Here is an 18,878-nt window from a genome sequence, read left to right on the forward strand (position 1 = left end):
AAAGCACCAACACATTCCCTCTCTGGTTAGGGCCCACTGTCTGGTCACAGATAGTGACTTCTCCCTTGATAGAGTGGCATACAAGTTCCCTCAGACCTCTTCTAAAGGCACTGATCCCATTCATGAGGGTTCTGTTCCCATAGCTTGATCACCTCCAACAATATCATACTGGGGATTTAGTTTCAACTGTGAATGGTGGGGGTGGGTCACAAATATTTAGACCATAGCAGGAGATACTTACCTCCCAGGGTTAGGATGAGTATTTAACATCTATATCACCTTGTAACTGCAGTGTTTATAGAATAACTGGCACCCTGTGTTGTAAGGAAAAGAAAACCAAGAAGCCACATTTTGAAGGATTGAATCTTGGAGTCTTTATTAAAAGGCCGGCAACTGCATGGTGGAATCCTGTCTCAAAGACCAGTAGCCAGCAAATACACTTAACACTGTTAGGAAACTGAGTCATGAAGGCCAGAGAGGAAAGAAAGAACAAAAACAATACCAACAAACCAATTCAGCTCCAGTGGAAAGCTGAACTGGGATGCCATGGTGACTGGAGAAGAGCCAGGAGCCAGGAGACAGGAACACTTGGCATGGCATAATGGTACCTGAGCTGGTGCTGGACTCAGTAGGGTCAGGTCTGGAGGCAGGGTCATAGGAAACTACCAGTCCCAGGCTCTGGAGTACAGCTTTAGTAACCTATCAGTCAAGTGCTCACTTCTGCCTCAGGGATTCAGGCAAGCTATCACCTGTGGGTCAGGGCTTCACATTCCCCTACTATGAAGAAGATGCCAGACCCTAGTATCCACCATGTGGCTGAGATGTCTCTGGCCAGACCTGATCTCCCTATTTCACCTGTTTCAGAGATCTAGGCTTACAGGGTCTGGGTGCTGAGGGAAGGTGGAAGCCTACAGACAGCGAGGAACAGTTCTAGGGATGTACCTGCTCCCCGTCTAACAGGAGGTGTTCCTGTAAGCCGACAGAGGACAGGGCCAACATGGGCTATGTATTGTAAGCATACAGCTCAGAGGACACACCTGTCTATAGATCTGTTCCAGAAGAGTCCCAAGCTGGGCATGAGGAAGAGAGTTCAGAGAACACTGTGGGTCAGGGAGGACAGGGAATGCTTAATAAGATCCTACAAGGGCTGAGCATGGTGGTGTACTTCTATAATCCCAGATACTCAAGAGACTGAGATCAAGAAGATGATGGCTCAAAGCCTGTTGGGGCATAAAGTTAATGAGGCCTATCTGCCTGCCTGCCTGCCTGCCTGCCTGCCTGTCTTCCTTCCTTCCTTCCTTCTTCCTTCATTTTTCCTTCCTTCCTTCCTTCCTTTTTTTACTTCCTCTCCTTCTTTCCTTTCCTTTCCTTTCCTTCCTTCCTTCTTTCCTCCTTTCCTCCCCCTTTCCTTCTCTTCCTTTCTTTTTAGACCCTTAAACTGTCAGTGAAAGCAAGGAAAACATCCATCGTTTTTGTGTTTTGTTTTGGGTCCAGTCGTGGGGCCTGAATTCTGGGCCTGGGCGCCGTCCCTCAACTCTTCAGCTCAAGGCTAGCACTCTACCACTTGAGCCACAGCACCACTTCCAGCTTTTTTTTCTGCTTATGTGGTGCTGAGGAATCGAACCCAGGGCCTCATGCATGCAAGGCAAGCGCTCTACCACTGAGCCACCTTCCCAGCCTACGTCCATCTTTTTTTGTTGTAGAAACATTTCAGGATCACCTTATGTTTCATAAAACAAGACCTGCAATTGTCATTTCTAACATAGAAGGGGATGTTGGCTGAGTGGATGATATGTTACTGAAATTATCGCCATAAAGCAGACTGATATGCTCCTGGTTGGCTCTGTAGTCATGGATAAAATGCACCAGTCCTCTTCCAGAAGCACTGGAACTCGGTTAGTTCATTTTATATTGGGAGGGAGTCCTAATGAAATTAGGCTGCACCTAGACTTTCTTTCACTGTTGCTGTGGAAACCAGCAATAGAAAATGGTGGGTTGAGAAAGAAAAATAATCAATGCTAAACATCAGTAAAGTATAAGAGAAGTACGATGCTTTTTTAAATACAGAATTGTAAATAAAAATCATGATAATTGGAACCAAGCAAGAGACGAAGAAGGTTCTGAATGCATCAAATAACTGAAAGTGTACATGGTTTCCCTAGGAAAGATGTGGAAAACAAATCCAATGATTTTTTTTTCAATAATGAATTCCAATTTATTCATCTATTTAGTTAGTTAGCCATTGGTTAGTTTTTATTAGTTATTATAGTGCTGTGGATAGAATCCAGGGCCTGGCAAATATTCTACCACTGAGCAATCCTTCTAGCCTCAAATTACAAAGAATATTTTCATCACTGCCACATTCAGCGAAGTACCAGGTAGGCACTTGAACAAGTGCTCCCAGATAATCATTTTTTTTCTATAAACAGGAAGAGGAACTGGTTGGCTTTAGAGAGAGAAGATGTTTCTAGTTGAAATGGTTTCCTTCCAGCTGGGGAAGAAGCAGGAGCATAGGTGGTGGCTGGCTGAGTGAGCTGCCTGTGTTTTTTTTCCAGGTGGCTGTACTGGAGTAGGGTGCGGGAGAAAATGATTAGGATACTTAGCCACCCCTTCTTTGGGTACTGTTTATGCCCTAGGGGAGTGGCCTCTGGAACTGCTTGTCAGCTGTGGGTGGGTTTTTATGTTTGTTTTCTTTTCTATTTTCTTTTTGGCAGTACTGAGGTTTGAACTCTACTGCTTGAGCCACATCCTCAGCCCAGCCTGTGGTTTCTTTTCTTTTTTTAATTTAAGTGCAGCTTTGATGTTCTGTGTTTTAGGTGCCTGTGTCACGCGCTTGGCCATCAGGACCCATGAGGACAGGCAGAGGCAGGGTCAGAGCTGGATGAGATGCATGAGGGCTTTTCATTTGGTCCTGGTGATATTGCTGACTAAGAAACAACAAGCTCAGAGAGGGAAGGGGAGGATAGTTGCCCCTCCCCTAGGAATGCCCAAGCTGATGGGGTAATGGCAAGGCCTAGGCTACTCTGCCTGGCAGAGAAAAATGAATACAGAGCTATATCCTGCTACTGAGAATCATTTTTTCTTTCATAAATTACTTCAGCTAGGGCAAGGATTCTATCATCTTATGTCAGGTCTAACCAATTAAAACATGCTTTATTAATTTTTAAAATGATACCCATTTTTATCCAAAAAGAGTAATTTTGTGCTTCTGTGAAATCTAACTTTCAAGTAATTCATTTGTATCTGTTCAAGAAAAATGGGATTGTTCTTTCACCAGCCCTTAAATTGCAAGGCTGTGGACATCTTATACCTTGACTCAAGCTGTCCCATTGTATATGTGTCTGTGTGTCTGTGAGCACTTATGGTGTAACACCATGTTAGCTATCCATGACAGAGAATATGCTTTTAATTTGCTGAAAAGTAATGTCTCAAGGTCAATAATATTTCAAACCTGTTTCACTAATTTGGTTCAATCTGTTTTAGGGTTAAAGAATTAGACTAGCACAAAGGTATCCTCTCAGGAGTGGGACATTTCTGGCCAGATCCTAGGCTTATTTTGTGGTAGCAGCTGCCAGTGTGGAGGATGGGGTTTGTGGGATGGGGGAGGGTAAAGCTTTGAGACCTCACTCACAGGTTCATGTTTTGGAAACATGCATTTTCCTTTTTGTTCTTCTCCAGAAAGACAAACATGCGAAGCGCAGCCAAGCCCTGGAATCCAGTTGTCAAAGCCAGTAGCCATGGCCCTGACCGTGCCCGGCCTCTCCCTACAACCTCTTCCGGCATGAAAAGTTCAAAATCTTCAACCTCGTTGGCTTTTGAGTCTCGACTGAGCAAGGTACAGAGTTGGAGGGTGGGCTGTGCCAATCCTCAGTGGCCTGAGTGGGCAGGATTAAAGAGGGCTGTGGGTAAACTGGTGGCCCCTCAGGGCAAGAAAGAGGGTTCCCCAGGATGGGCTCCCTTAGAACTAGTATGCTGTGGAAGTGGGGGTGCATTAGGATTGAGGAAGAAATGAAATCCTTAGCACAGTAGTTAAGGATTACATAGCTGCTCTAGGCAGTGCTCCAGCACTGCCCTAGATGGGGCCAAAGTCATCTCAATAGTAACAGTTCAAGCATCATTCTCCATCCTGCTCTTGCTGGGCCTGCCAGCACCTGGTCACACCTTCTATTAGGAAACCTGTTCTTCTATCAAGCTCTCTCTTCCTCCTTGTTCTCCTCATCTCCAAGGTTAGGTGGGCTGAGGGTAGTCCACTCACCTCTCTTTCAACTCCATTCATTCTCTGTGTTGTACCTGACACTTCCCTTGCTGTCCTGAGATGAGATTCCTAGGAAATTCACCAATCTCTTTGAAACTTTTGAAAAATTAATATAGTATCCTGACTAGCATAAAAGGGAAGTGTTAAATCATATTCTGCAATGGTTAAGCTTGATCATCAGAGGACTACTGACATTGATGGTACAGCCTGATTCAGGCTTGTTGCCTTGATAATTCAGATAACATGAAGGAGCCAAGGAGAGAGTGATGAGATTGTTGTGAATTGGTGGATAAATTCCATGGAGTTCTGAGCAGACTGAACACAGCCTTCCTTTGTTTTGTTTTTGTTTTGTTTTATTTTGTTTTACCATGGTTGGATTCTTACCATGTTCAGTGTAGCATAGAGCTGGACCATGTGTGCCTTGTCTTTTGGTGAAAATGAAAGATATCTCCATCTTAGGCCCAGATGACAAGAAGAAGGTGTTCCACCCATGTGGATGTCTGAAGAACCTGTGAAAATTGGTAGTGTGATGGGAAGTTCTCTGCAAATGTGTCATGTGCATTGTAGGACATCTTGATTTCCCTTTCTGTCCTAGTAAATATCAGTAGCAAGTCCAGTCATGGTGACATCTCAAATTGTACTCTCCCATTTCCAAATCTACAAGAACTATTCCTACTGATAGCCATTTTCTTAGGTGACAGTGTCTTTTAATGCTATATGTGGATGACATCCAAATTCCTTCTTCATCCAGGACTGCCTGTGTGATAGCGCCCTGTGGATGCCTGAACACCACCTCCAGTATAACATGTCCAAAAGTGGATCTTGATTACTTCCCATCCATCTTGATCACTTAAACCTGCTCCTCCTACATCTCTTTTAGAGTAAATGGCACTTCTATTTTTTTTCAGTTGCTCAAGCCAGAGCCTCCAGCATCAACCTTGAGGCCTCTTTTGCTCATGTCCCGTGATGTATCAGTGAAATGGCATCACTTTTGCCTTAAGATTATGGGTCACCTTACTGTTTTGTAGAATGGAAGCCTCTTTGTACAACTACTTAAAGATAATAAAAAATAAAAAAAAAAGAATATGGGTCACCTGCAGCCACTTCCAACCACCTCCCTTGTGACTGGCCAGGCTCCCCAAAGCATCTCTTTATGCTTTATTCTTTATGCTCTACATACTATTCTCACCAGAAGCAGAATAGTTCTTTGAACACACAAATCACAGCACTTTTCTGCTGAAATCTCTCCAGGGCTCTCTCCATTCACTCAAAGGGAAAAGCGAAGTCCTTCAAGCGGCCTGTGATGCCCTCAAGGTGCAACTCTATTCCCTTTCTGACAGTGTCACACTCCTCTGTTCCTGGGCTCCCAGAACATTGGCCATCAAGTCTCTGGTGACCATAATAGTAGCCAGGCACACTCCAGTGACAGCATGTTTGTCTTATCTTCTGCTTAGCAGCCATATTATCAGAGATTTTGTTCCTGATCACTCTGTACAAAGCCATCCACCTTTCTCACCCTGCCATAGTGTCCCTCTCAATACTTACACCATCATATGTAAGACACTAAGCCAAGTGGCTTAGTGTCTATCTCCCTGAGGGTGGAATAGAAGCTCTAGGGTGGCAGGGTGGGGGGGAAGGGGGTAAGAGTGGGAATTATCGGCTTTACCATTGTTGACAGTTCTGACCCTAAAGCTTAGAAAATTGCCTGCCTGCCTGCTGGGCACTCCATTTTTATTGAAACCTTTGTCTCCTGTTCTCTGGGAATCTTGGCTCTGCTACTTGGTGGCATTTATGGAGCTGTGTCCAGGACTTGTGCTTCTTGGTCTGAGTAGCAAATAAGGTTTAATTTTCCATGAGTGTCTGACACATGACTTTATGACTTTATTGTTCTCTTACCCTGTATTCAACCATATTACTAGGGTTGATTTTTATTGTATTTTATATAATAGCACATTTAACTTGATTTAAAATGGATAATTATATTCCACCAATAATATATTGAACACATTCAAGGTATTTACCAATAATGTGTGAATTTTTTTTACAGGGTCTCACTATGTATCCTAGGCTGCCCTTAAACTTTAGATCTTACTTCCTCAGCCTCCTGAGTTCTGGGCTTATAGGTGTGTACCACTTGGCTTTCTAAAATATTTTTAAAGTAGTATTTAAGAAAAAGTTCAGCCAGGTGCCAATGGCCCAAGCCTGTAATCCTAGCTACTTGGGAGGCTGAAAATGGAAGAGTTGAAGTTTGAGGTGAGTCCAGGCAGAAAAGTTTGCAAGACCCTTCTTAATCCGGAGCACAGTAGTGTACAACTGTCACCCTCACCTCTATGAGAGTCTCAGGTTTGTAGGATGATGGTTCCAGACCAGCCTGGGCAGAAAATTCCACAAGATTCCATCTTAGCAGAAGAAAGCTGGATGCAGTGATATATCCCAGCAGTGATAGCCCAAAATAGTTGGGTCATAACCAAGCATGCACTTAGGCAAAAAACAAGATCTTGTCTTAATAATAACCAGTGAAAGCTGGGCACTGGCGGCTCACTCCTGTAATCCTAGCTACTCAGGAGACTGAGATCTGAGAATCACACTTCAAAGCAGCCTGGGCAGGAAAGTCCGTGAGACTCTTATCTCCAATAAACCACTAGAAAACTGGAAGTGGCACTGTGGCTCAAGTGGTAGAGCACTGGCCTTGCGCTGAAGAGCGCAGGGACAGCGCCCAGGCCCAAAGTTCAAGCCCCACAACCAATAAATAAAATAAAATAAAATAACCAGTGAGAGACATGGATGGAGGCATGGCTCACTGGTAGAGGGCCTGCTCAGCAAGTGTCAGGCTTTGAGTTTTAACTCCCAGTAGAGTAAAGGAAGAAAAGAAAGAAAGAAAAGAGAGATGAAGGAAGGAGGGAAGGAAGGAAGGAAGGAAGGAAGAAAGGAAGGAAGGAAGGAAGGAAGGAAGGAAGGAAGGAAGGAAGGAAGGAAGGAAGGAAGGAAAGGAAAGGAAAGGAAAGGAAAGGAAGAAAGATGAGAAGAAAAGGAAGAGGGAAAGGAAAAAGAGAAAGTTCTGAAGTGCAAGACTATTTCCTGGGGACAAGTTGGTGTTTTGGTAACTCATTGCAAATACTTCTGTTTGAAATTTTCTGCTTTCCTTTCTGACTCTTGGCTTTCTTGGCTAGATTTTTTTTAGAAAGAATGACAGGGCTGAGGAAAAAGAGTAGCAGAAAGAACTGAATCATGCCTGTCCCCTTTGTTGCCCCTGTCCTGTTCCTCTATGCTTACAGTATCTTTCTACTGAGGTTGTAGGTAGAGGAAGAGGACTAAAAATCCAGAAGAGAAAAAGAGGAAATGTGGTTGTTAGAAAAAGCAAGTGGAGTTTTCTTTCCCTAATAGTTTACTATGAGAAATTTCAAGCAGACAAGGAAGTTAATTATGCACCTGGACTGTACCAGTCAACATCTTACTTGATCCACTTTAGAGTAAATGAATGTATTATGTTTTAACTGGTTAAAAACAGGAAAGCTGAAGCAAGTCCACCAAAAGTAGACTTCAATTTAATACCCAGTTTCACTGTACCTGCAGTGAAAGAATAAGGCAGAGAATACAGGGACCTAAATGGGAGTGGAGATGCTGATGAACCTCTTCCTCACCATATTGGGGTGCCAGAAGTACACAGGTTGTGCAGGCCAGCCCATTCTGGCCATTTGGAAGGTACATGTCACTGGGTGCCAGTGGCTAATGCATGTAATTGTAGTTACTCAGGAGGCTGAGGATCAAGGTTTAAAGCCAGACCAGGCAGACAAATCTGAGAGTCTCTTATTTCCAATTAGCCAGCAAAAAGCCATAAGTAGAAGTGTGACTCAAGTGGTAGCGCACTATACTTGAATGAAAAAAGCCAAACAAGAGTGTAAGATCCTGAGTTCAAACCAATACACACACACACACATAAACACAAACACACAAATCCATACCAGATTTGAAGAGTTAGTACAAAAAATGCAGAGTACTTCATTAATAAACAGTCATTTTCCACATGATAACATTTTGGTCAATGATGAAGGCATATGCATAAGACTTTAATATTGTTGAAGAATTCACACTGTCTTGATTATCAGAACAGAATTCTAAATTCTTGAAGTTGAGCAATGCCATTCCATTGACTTTGCTCTTTGTCTTTAAAGTTAGTTGTTCAGGGTTCTTTGTTTCTCCACAAAAACTTTAGAATCACCTTGTGATTTGTTTATATATTGATAATGCATGCCTGTTTTTATTATATAAATTTTAAATGTTTCCTCCTAGCTTATCCCTTTGTTCTTTTTCAGAGAAATGCTTTCTTTTCACATGGAATCTAATTTACTGGTATTTTATTTTATGGACTATGCTTTTATAGTCATATCTAGACTTTTCTCCTGTCTTTTCTGAAACCTTCAAGAGCTTGCTAAAGTTTTAAAACTTGCACTTAGTCCCAAAGTTTACTAATATTTAATTTTACAAGTAACAAAGATTGTATCAAAGTTAAAAAAAAAGAATTCCTATAGCCTAATGATGTCATAGTTACCACAATGTCATAGCACAGGGAACTATTCTTGTGTTTATGGTAACATGCTTGTGTTACCAGTTGTATAAAAGAATAGCCTATGTCAGCACCAATGAAGCATACCTGTAATCCTAGCTACTCAGGAGGCTAGGATGAGAAGATTCCAGTTTGAAGCCAGCCTTGGCAGGGAAATCTGTGAGACTCTTATCTCCAAAAACCTGGAAGTGGAGCTGTGGCTCAGATGGTAGAGTACCAGTCTAGAGACAGTGCCCAGACCCTGAGTTCAAGCCCCAGTACTGGAAAACACACATACATACACTAACAGCATGTAAATAAAATTTGGTAGGGATAATAAATGTGCCGTTAGTTTATTATATACTATGCTTTTAGTCATGATTTTTGTTCTGTTTGTAAGGGGAAAAAAAAGTATGGTGTAATATAACCATAATGCCAGACACTTAGGAAGAAGAAAGTAGTTCAAGAGTAGCCCAGGCAGAAGCACAAAACTCTATGTGAAAACAAAACAAAGGACATTGTACTTCTTTTTTTTCTTTTTCTTTTTTTTAGGTCCAAGACTGGACCTCAAACTCTGTACCTGCCACTTTCGCTCATTGGCTAGCACTCTACCAACTGAGCCATGTCTCCAACCCAAGAACACTGTACTTCTAAACTGATATGTTGAATTGAAACCCTGTTTTACAACTACTTAAAGATAATAAAAAATTAAGTTTAAACATAATACATACAGATGCAAAAAAAGAGTTGGGGATGTGAGTCAAGTGGAAGAGCGCCTGCCTGATAAACATGAATCCCTGAGTTCAATCCCCAGTACCACTGCCAGAAAAAGAAGGCATGCTATCAAACCAGTTGTGTGATACCTGATGTTACTGCATCTCCTTATTGCATCCTTTTCTCTTGTGCTTGCTTTTCTCTTGTGTTATGTTGCTTTGTTCATCAGAGCCTTAGGAGAAATAAACATATACATACATATATATATTATATATACAGAGAGTATAAGTTTATAGATATAGAGAATATATAGTATATAAATATGCACATACACATACATAGAGATTATATAATAAGTGTATATATGTAGATATGTATATATACATGTATGTATGTGTACATATGCATATATATAACATATATATAATAGGCTACATCTGTGGAAGAACCTCTGTGATGTTCATAAAGCAACAAAATAGCCTAAAGATGAGTTTTTCAGACCATAGCCTATCAATGACAAATGTCTATATATTTTATTGAGTGTATGTTGAAAATATTTTGGATACTTTTGCTTAAAGAAAAAATTTATTAATTTTTATTTATTTTATTTTACTTTCCTAAAAAGTGTTACTGGGGTTGGAACTTAAATTTTTTTTTTTGGTGATACTGGGCCTTACACTTACTAGGCAGTTGTTTTATACCATCTCTTTTTTTCCCACTGGTTATTTTTAAATAGGATCTAACTTTCTGCCTCCTACCATGCTTGGACCTCCATTCTCCTATTTTTCACTTCCTAACATAGCTGGGAAGAGGGCTGCATATAACCATGCCCAATTTCTTCCATTGAGATTGAGTCTCATGTATTTTTCTGTTCAGGATTGCCTAGAATCATGCTCTTTCTGATCTCAGCCTTTCACATAGCTGGGGTGATGGATGTGCACCATCACACCCAGCTGTGGGTTGAGATGGAGGTCTCATGTACGCCTGGGCTGGCCTTGATCTGTGATCCTTTAATCTCAGCCTCACAAGTAGCTAGGATTACAGACATGAGCTACTGGACACCTGGCATTTTGATTTATTTTTAAATATGTTCACTAGACAGTTTAAGAGCACATATGTAGTTCAAATTATATTCCCATGGACAGTGCTGCTCTAAACATGGTTCTCAAATGTGTTAGACCAGCAGGGTGCCGGTGCTCATGCCTGAATCGTAGCTACATAGAAGACTGAGATCTGAGGACCATAATTCAAAGCCATCCTGGGCTAAAAAGTCTGTGAGACTCTTATTTCTAATAAACTACTTAGAAAAATCAAGAAATGGCACTGTGGCTCAAGTGATCAGAGTGCTAGCCTTGAGCACAAAGAGGCTCAGTGCTTAAGCCCTGAGTTCCAGCCCGAGGACTGGCAAAACAAAAAGTGTGGTAGACCAAGAAGATCAACATTGTTTTGGAACTTGTTAGAAGTTAAAATTCTCAGGCCCTTCCCCAGACCCAGGAAATCAGATACTGGAAAGCTGGTGGTAGGTCAGGGGTGGGGGATCCAGGCAGTAGTCTGTTTCATCAAACACTTTTGATGACTACTCATGTGTTGGGGATCACTGTGCCACTGTAGCATGATATTGACCCCTGGATACCTAAATTCTTTTGTGGCTGATGATGTTGGAGCTTCCAGTTTTCTCTCATCTTTGTGAAATAGAGAGGAACTTCTTAGTTCCTTTAATCTTTGAGGTATTTAACATTTTTCCTTTTGTGAGCATTCAAATGCAGGTGCTCAGGAGCTTAAATAACAGTGAAACTGCTCATGAAAACACTTAGGAAGTTTATCAAACAACATTGAAGCCCTCCCTGAGATCTTCTGTAACAAGCCAGAAACCTCTGGAGTGCTGAGGCTGCGTTCAGTGACCAGGAAACAATGCCAAAAATGCAGCCATGAGTAGAGAAAGAACACGAATTAGTAATTGAGACCTACTGCCTTTCCCTGTGTGGTGTTACATTCAAAAACTAGTTTTCAAGGACAGCTACGACCAGTTAGTAGCCTTTATGATCTACATCTTGGGTAAGCTTCTCATGTGGTCAATCTTTTTCTTCCTTGTGCACAGGACATCCAGGGTTCCCCTTAAAAACTCTGCTGGCTGTGGGGTTCAGCTCAGTGGTAGAGCGTCATCTGCTTAGCATGCAAGCAGCCCTGGATTCCATCCCTAGCACCAAAACAAAAACAATAACAAAAAGAAAAAATAAAAGGAAACCTCTGCTTTGGCAGCTACTGAGGAGGTGAAGGTATTACTTAAATGAAGCCCATTAACTTTTCCTTTGGTGTTTGGGCATCATTTGATTTGGGAAATGAATATTTTCACAAAATCCAGGGCTAGGAAACACTCAACAGATCATACAATAACTTAAATACAACTAGTAATAGCTTTGGACTGGCAGTGCTCCATATCAACTGAGCTGTGTAATGTGCTCATGGTAATACATATTTTAAGGGCTGGGAAGGTGGCTTAGTGGTAGAGTGCTTGCCTTGCAAGCATGAGGCCCTGAGTTGATTCCTCAGTACCACATAAGCAGAAAAAGCCAGAAGTGGCGTTGTGGCTCAAGTGGTAGAGCGCTAGCCTTGAGCTGAAGATCTGAGGGATAGCACCCAGGCTGAGTTCAGGCCCCAGGACTGGCAAAAAAAAATTTATGTTAATTTGTGCATGTGTGTGTACATATGTGCTTGTTTGCATGCACATGTGGGTATGTGTTTGTATATATGTATGTGTACTGGGGCTTGCAACTCAGGATTTTGTGCTATTGCTCAGCTTTTCTTGCTTATGGCTGGTGCTCTATTACTTAAGCTATTCCTCTAGTACCAATTTTTTGCTGGCTAACTGGAAATAAAAGTCTCTCAGATTTGGGGCTGGGAAGGTGGCTCAGTGGTAGAGCACTTACCTTGCATGCCTGAGGCCCTGGGTTCGATTCCTCAGCACCACATAAGAAAAAAGCCAGAAGTGGCGCTGTGGCTCAAGTGGTAGAGTGCTAGCCTTGAGCTGAAGAGCTGAGGGACTGCGCCCAGGCCCAGAGTTCAGGCCCCACAACCGGACACCCCCCCCCAAAAAAAAAAAGTCCCTCAGATTTGTCTGCTAAGGTTGGCTTCAAACCTTGATCCTCAGCAAGAATTATAGATATAAGCCACCAGCACCCAGCTTGAAATTTCTTTTTTTTTTTTTTTTTTTTTTTGTCGGTCATGGGGCTTGAACTCCGGGCCTGGGCGCTGTCCCTCAGCTCTTCAGCTCAAGGCGAGCGCTCTACCACTTGAGCTACAGCGCCACTTCCGGTTTTCTGGTAGTTTATTGGAGATAGGAGTCTCACGGTCTCTCCTGCCCGGGCTGGCTTTGAACCGCGATCCTCAGATCTCAGCCTCCTGAGTAGCTAGGATTACAGGCGTGAGCCACCAGCGCCCGGCGAAATTTCTTTTATTTATTTGCTTCTTTTTTAAACTATGATGCTTCGTCAAAATTATATGTGATAAATCCACAGATAAGGTTGGCTTACTGTACTTCATGCTCTAGTTTCTTTTTTTCTTTTTTTTGTAAATATAAAATTGCTTCCATTGCTTGCAGTCTAGAGAATCATCTTTGGGAGGAAGACAACAAAGCTGGTGCTCTCTGGCTGAGTTCAACCAGACAACTATGATTGCAACTATGATGATAATGGTGGTAGTGATGATGATGGTGATGATGAAAACAAATGAAAAAAATGATATCTACTAACATTCCCTATGTTCATGTGTGTGTGTGTGTGTGTGTGTGTGTGTGTGTGTGTGTGTGTGTCTGTTTGTATTTGATAGTATTGAGGCTTGAATTCAGGGTGCTGTCCCTTAGCTTTTTCATTCACAGCTGGTGTTCTTCCTCTTTAGCCACAGCTCCTCTTCAGGCTTTTTTTGTTGTTGTTGTTTCTTTTTGGTGCCTGTACCAGGGCTTGAACTCAAAGCCTAGGCACTGTCCCTGAGCTTCTTTTGCTCAAAGCTACCACTCTACCACCTGAGCGATAGTGCTCCTTCTGGCTTTTTGTGTTTATGTGGCACTGAGGAATTGAACGGAGGACTTCAGGCTTTTTGATGGTTAATTGGAGATAAGAATTTCACAGCCTTTCCTGATGGGGCTGGCTTTGAACTGTGATCCTCAAATCTCAGCCTCCTGAGTAGCTAGGATTACAGGTATGAACCACTCCCCACCACCGCCATTACCCCCACTCCGCTTCTCTATATTCTTAATAAATTTTGAGTTCTTAATTAAAGGCATAATCCTAGAGATAGATATGTTGTTGTTGTTGTTGTTGTTTTTCATTTTAGAGTCAAGGAAGCAGAGTGGTCAGAAGAGATGGATAGGATCTATCTCCTGTAGTCTCTCTAGAGCCTGGTGTATATCTTTTACCACCCCCTGGACTGCCTTCTGCCTGAGTGATTTCTGGGAACCTGGCAGATAGAAGACCTATGTCCTGGATTCTCTTTTGCATCCCTTTACCAAATAAAAATAAACTAAGCTACAGTATTTAATAATAGTTGCTATTAAGGTAGCTCTAGACATGTCTGTCTCTAGTTTTCAGGTATGTGTGTGTATGTGTGTGTGTGTGTATGTGTGTGTGCTGGTGTTTGACCTCAAGACCTTGTGCTTGCTAGGCAGTCACTCTGTCTCTGAACTATGCCTTCAGCCACTTTTTGCTTTAGTTGTTTTGGAGGATAGATTCTCCCTTTCTGCCTAGGTGTGCCAGAACCATTATCTACCTATTTAGGCCTCCCATTGTAATCTGGTTAATAGTTACACATCACTGAGCCCAGTGATTGGCCTAGGCATTGGTCTAGACACACAATCCTCCTAATCTCAGTCTCCCAAGTGGCTGGAATTACAGGCATGAGCCACCAGTGCCTATTGCTTAGTAGTATTTTTTAAAGAAGACTTTGAGAGAGTTTATTTGCAGTTTTGTCAATTAGTGCTAAAAGACTCTATCTGGAGTATAAGTATGAACTCATTTAGGAGTCCTTCTCAGACTTTGGTACCTTTCAGCAAATGTTTGTCTTACTGATTTTTGATAGGGAGCGGAGGTATTCTGTTTTCTTCCTGTCAGCCCATAGCAGTGTTTCTCCAGCTTCCATGGAAGTTTCTTTCTTACCTTTGGATACATTTTCTGTATGAAATAATGTAAAGTGCCTTGTATTGAGCACATGGTAGACATTCAGACTGTTCCCCTTTCTCTGCTTCCTCCTGATACATATGACTAAGCCATATTTTCTTAGCCCTGAATTTTTGTGTATTGCCTTTTCCTGCATTTTGTACTTACAACATTTTCCCCCAACCAGAAAAGCAGATTTTTTGTACCCCTTGTTACCATAGCACCCCTTAATAGTTTCACTTTCTGTAGTTTCAGTTTAGCCATGGTGCACAAATATTAAATGGGAAATTCCAGAAATAATTAATCCACAGGCTATAAATTACATGGCATTGTGAGTAGCATGATGAAATCTGCCAATCAGCTGAGCATGTAAAACATGGCTTTGTTGGCCATATCCATGCTGTATGTGCCACCCACCCGCTGGTTACTTAGTAGCCATCTCAGTTATCACATCAGCTGTCCTGGAATCTCAGTGCTTGGGCTCGAGGTTTGCATTATTTTACTTAATAATGGCTGGAAATTCAGGAATAGCTCTATTGGCAATTTGAATGTGACACATACTGATTCCTTTCAGTGAAAAGGTGAAAGATCTTGACTTAGGTGGGAAAAACATGTATGCTGAGGTGGTCAAGAACTGCACTAGGAATGAAACAACACCTGTGTAGAATTTAGTACTGCCCAGGTTTCAGGCACCCACTGCACATAGGGGAGGCTACTATATTTGAAGCATGAAGAGGTGGGTCTTACTCTACTCTTGGAAGCAGTTATGGAAGATCATCTTTTGGCATGTGAATAACTGAAGTAATAAGCTTTGCATTTTCTTACTTCACACAGTCAGAGTGCTCAGACTGCTCTCAGTATAGCCACATTCCTGGTCCTCTAGTTCTGTGCAAGTACATTTTGGTCTATGGTATTCCCTACTGTAAATGGTCTCTTCATCCTCTTCCTTTCCTTCTATCCTCTCTCTAGCTCAAGAGGGCCAGTAGTGAGGACATGCTGGACAAGCCTGGTAGTACCACCTCATCAGGGACAGCACGACTGAAGAAGACTGTGACAGCAGGAGCGATTTCTGAGCTCACAGAGAGCCGCTTGAAGAGCAGCACAGGTATGGGGGAGCCAGAAGGATTGAAGGTCCCAAAAGGCTACTCATCTCAACCCTGAGAAAGAACATCTGTAGTTACACTTGCTGTCCTCATCATATGCTTACTGAGCACTTGGGCTGTGCCAGGCTCTGTTTCAGTATGGAAACAGAGGTCAGTGGTATCGTGGTCCCCAGTAATCCTCTTGTCAGCATATGTGTGTGTGACTCTTCTGGGATCCAGGCAAGGTGGTGTATCCTGGGTCATGTTAGATTATTGTTTCTGTGCAGAGAGATAAGAAGTTGTGCTGTCCATCCCCTCACCATAGTGCAGTTCCCAATGCACTACTACGTTGTCTAACATGGGAAGTAACTGAAGATGCCATTACTGGTGAAGGATAAGGGTCAAAGAGGAGTGGACATAATGATGGTGTTCTCTCCTCACAAAAACATCTGTTCCAGACCACGATCACAAAGGGCTATTTTAATTCCTACAGTTTTCAAAAAGGTGAATCTGTGGAGATTACATATGGCTTTTGGACGTAAAGGGAACAGTCTGGTGTTTCTATATAATAGTTTTACTGTTTTAAAACTGATTTAAGGGCTGGAGGCATGGCTTAATTGGTAAAACACCTGCCTAGCAAGCGTGGAGCTCTGAGTTCCAGCCCTAATAATGACAAAAAATAAAAATAAAACACTTCCTTCACACTGAGCAGACACACATATACATATACATTTATTTTTATTTTTTTAAATTTAATTTTAAAAGCACAACAGATGAATTTATATCAAGTCAGCCTAACACTGATTCCAAAAGTTAACGAGCTGGGAATGTGGCTTAGTGGTAGAGTGTTTGCCTAGCATGCATGATGCCCTGGGTTTGATTCTTCAGCACCACATAAACAGAAAAGGCTGGAAGTGGCGCTGTGGCTCAAGTAATAGAGAGCTAACCTTGAGCAAAAGAAGCTCAGGGACAATGCCCAGGCTGGCAACAACAACAAAAAAAGTTAACAGGGCATCACTGAAATTCATAGAGTAGTCTCACTCTTAAATGTTTATACAAAGATATGAGATCAGAATATTAACAAAAAGAATGAGATAATAAATATAAAAAGGTAGTATATAGCATAACCAAGTAGATTTATGTCATCCAGTAATGAAAGACTATCAGGAATTAGAATATAGCCCATCATGGGCTGGGAAGGTGGCTCAGTGGTAGAGTGCTTGCCTTGCATGCCAGAGGCCCTGGGTTCGATTCCTCAGCACCACATAAGCAAAAAGAAAAAAAAATAAAATAGAATATAGCCCATCATGAAATTTTAACATGCTCAAGAAAAACCATATGATCATCTTGATAGACATGAAAGATGTATTTGTCACAACTAGCAACCTTTCTGACTTAATAACAAACTCTTGGCAAGCTATAATGTATAGACTTTAACCAAAGAAGTATATATCTTTTCAGGTACCGTGATGAGCACCTATATATAGTCCCAGCTACTCAGAGGCTAAGCCCATGAGCTTGAAACCAACTTGGCAACATAGAGACCTCATTCCAATGAATACATACATATACACATACATACATACATACATACATACATACATACATACATACATACATACATACATACATGCATACATACATACATAGCTTTCTTATCAGACACTAGTTAGAAAAGATGGTAATGTAAGAAACATTCCGTTTATGAAAGAAGGAAAATTATTTTTAAAAAGAGTGAGAAATACAGTTAATTGTACAAGAGGCTATCTGTTGTTGTTGAGGTTTTTTGTCAGTCATGGGGCTTGAACTCGGCCTGGGCACTGTCCCTGAGCTCTTCAACTCAAGGCCAGCACTCTACCACTTGAGCCACAGCACCACTTCCGGTCTTCTGGTGGTTAATTGGAGATAAGTCTCACAGACTTTCCTGCCTGGGTTGGCTTTGAACTGTGATCCTCAGAGCTCAGCCTTCTGAGTAGGTAGGATTATAGGCGTGTCCTGCTGGCTATCTGTTATTTTGGTTTTTTTTTTTTTAATTCTAAAATCCTTTTGAAGAACAAGTATATGAGTGGAAGGTTATACATGTTTCTGGGTAGGAAGATTAGCAGAATAGTTTAAGATTAATAGAGTATTAAATGTAATACGGATTTCTAAGTAGTCTATCAATGCATTTTCATCCTAATTAAAATACCAGTAGGAAAACAAGAATAGAATAGTGGTTTTTCATTGGGAGGGGCTCAAATCAGTTCCCACCCCACATTCCAGTGAGCTTTTGGCCTGTCCTAAAGACATTTTTTGGTTGTCACAACCAAGAGATGATACTGACCTCTAGTGGATAGATGTTGCTAAACATCTTACAAGGCATTGAACAGTCCCCAGCAATTATTCTGCCCAGCTGTCAGTGGTACTGCTGTTGAAAATCCAACCATCCAACCATAAATAACCTACAATAATCAGGAAAATTCTGAAGAATAACAATCAAAGGAATAACCATAAACACTAGTGGAACAACAAAGAAAATCCAGGATGAACTGGTGGATTTATTATAGGGTAAATATCAAGATGGAGAATTCCTTAAAAAAGCAGTGGCTTAGGGGCTTGGAGTGTAGTTCATTGCAGAACATACACATAGGAAGGGACTAAAAGAGAAGAGGAAAGGAGGAGAGGGGAGGCTTGGGATTAGGTAAGAGGGGGTTGGGGAATGGAAAGAGGAAGGGGAGGGGGTGTCAGAGCTTTAGGAAAAAAAATCTGGATCTCAATCTCATTTCTCTCATCAAAATAAATCCCAAACGGAGGAAAGCTTTAAATATAAAAAAATGAAAGTACAAAGAGACAAAACATCAAGAGAATTAATTAGTAGTCTTAGCCTTGAGTGTTTCTAAGTAGGAACATACACAAAATTATACAGGAATACATGAAAAATGTAATCACACAAATATACAAAGTGCTTTGCTTTGTAAAAAAGAAAAGAGGAAATGTTTGCAATATATGTATCAAAGGGCTGGCTTAGAATAATTTATATAAATCTGTAAGAAAAAGAACACAGCAGAAACTGGGTGCTGGTAGCTCACACCTGTAATCCTAGCTACTCAGGAGCCAAAAGTGGCTCATGTGGTAGAATGCTAGCTCTGAGGGAAAAA

The 18,878-nt window shown here is 41.6% G+C and overlaps 1 protein-coding gene across 4 annotated transcripts in view; it reads left to right on the forward strand.

Moving 5' to 3' along the window:
- Window positions 1-18,878, forward strand: part of Specc1 (sperm antigen with calponin homology and coiled-coil domains 1) — a 252,278-nt gene that overhangs the window by 52,006 nt on the left and 181,394 nt on the right. For all 4 annotated transcript variants that reach the window (XM_070027618.1, XM_070027617.1, XM_070027616.1 and 1 more), the window contains 2 exons: window positions 3,679-3,835; window positions 15,629-15,764. In XM_070027618.1, coding sequence (XP_069883719.1) covers window positions 3,689-3,835; window positions 15,629-15,764 — 283 coding nt within the window. In that variant the 5' untranslated portion in view covers window positions 3,679-3,688. The remainder of the gene's footprint in view (window positions 1-3,678; window positions 3,836-15,628; window positions 15,765-18,878) is intronic.

The sequence above is a fragment of the Dipodomys merriami genome, unplaced genomic scaffold (genome assembly GCF_024711535.1).
Source record: "Dipodomys merriami isolate MVZ:Mamm:240054 unplaced genomic scaffold, mDipMer1.0.p SCAF_19, whole genome shotgun sequence".
Taxonomy (NCBI): domain Eukaryota; kingdom Metazoa; phylum Chordata; class Mammalia; order Rodentia; family Heteromyidae; genus Dipodomys; species Dipodomys merriami.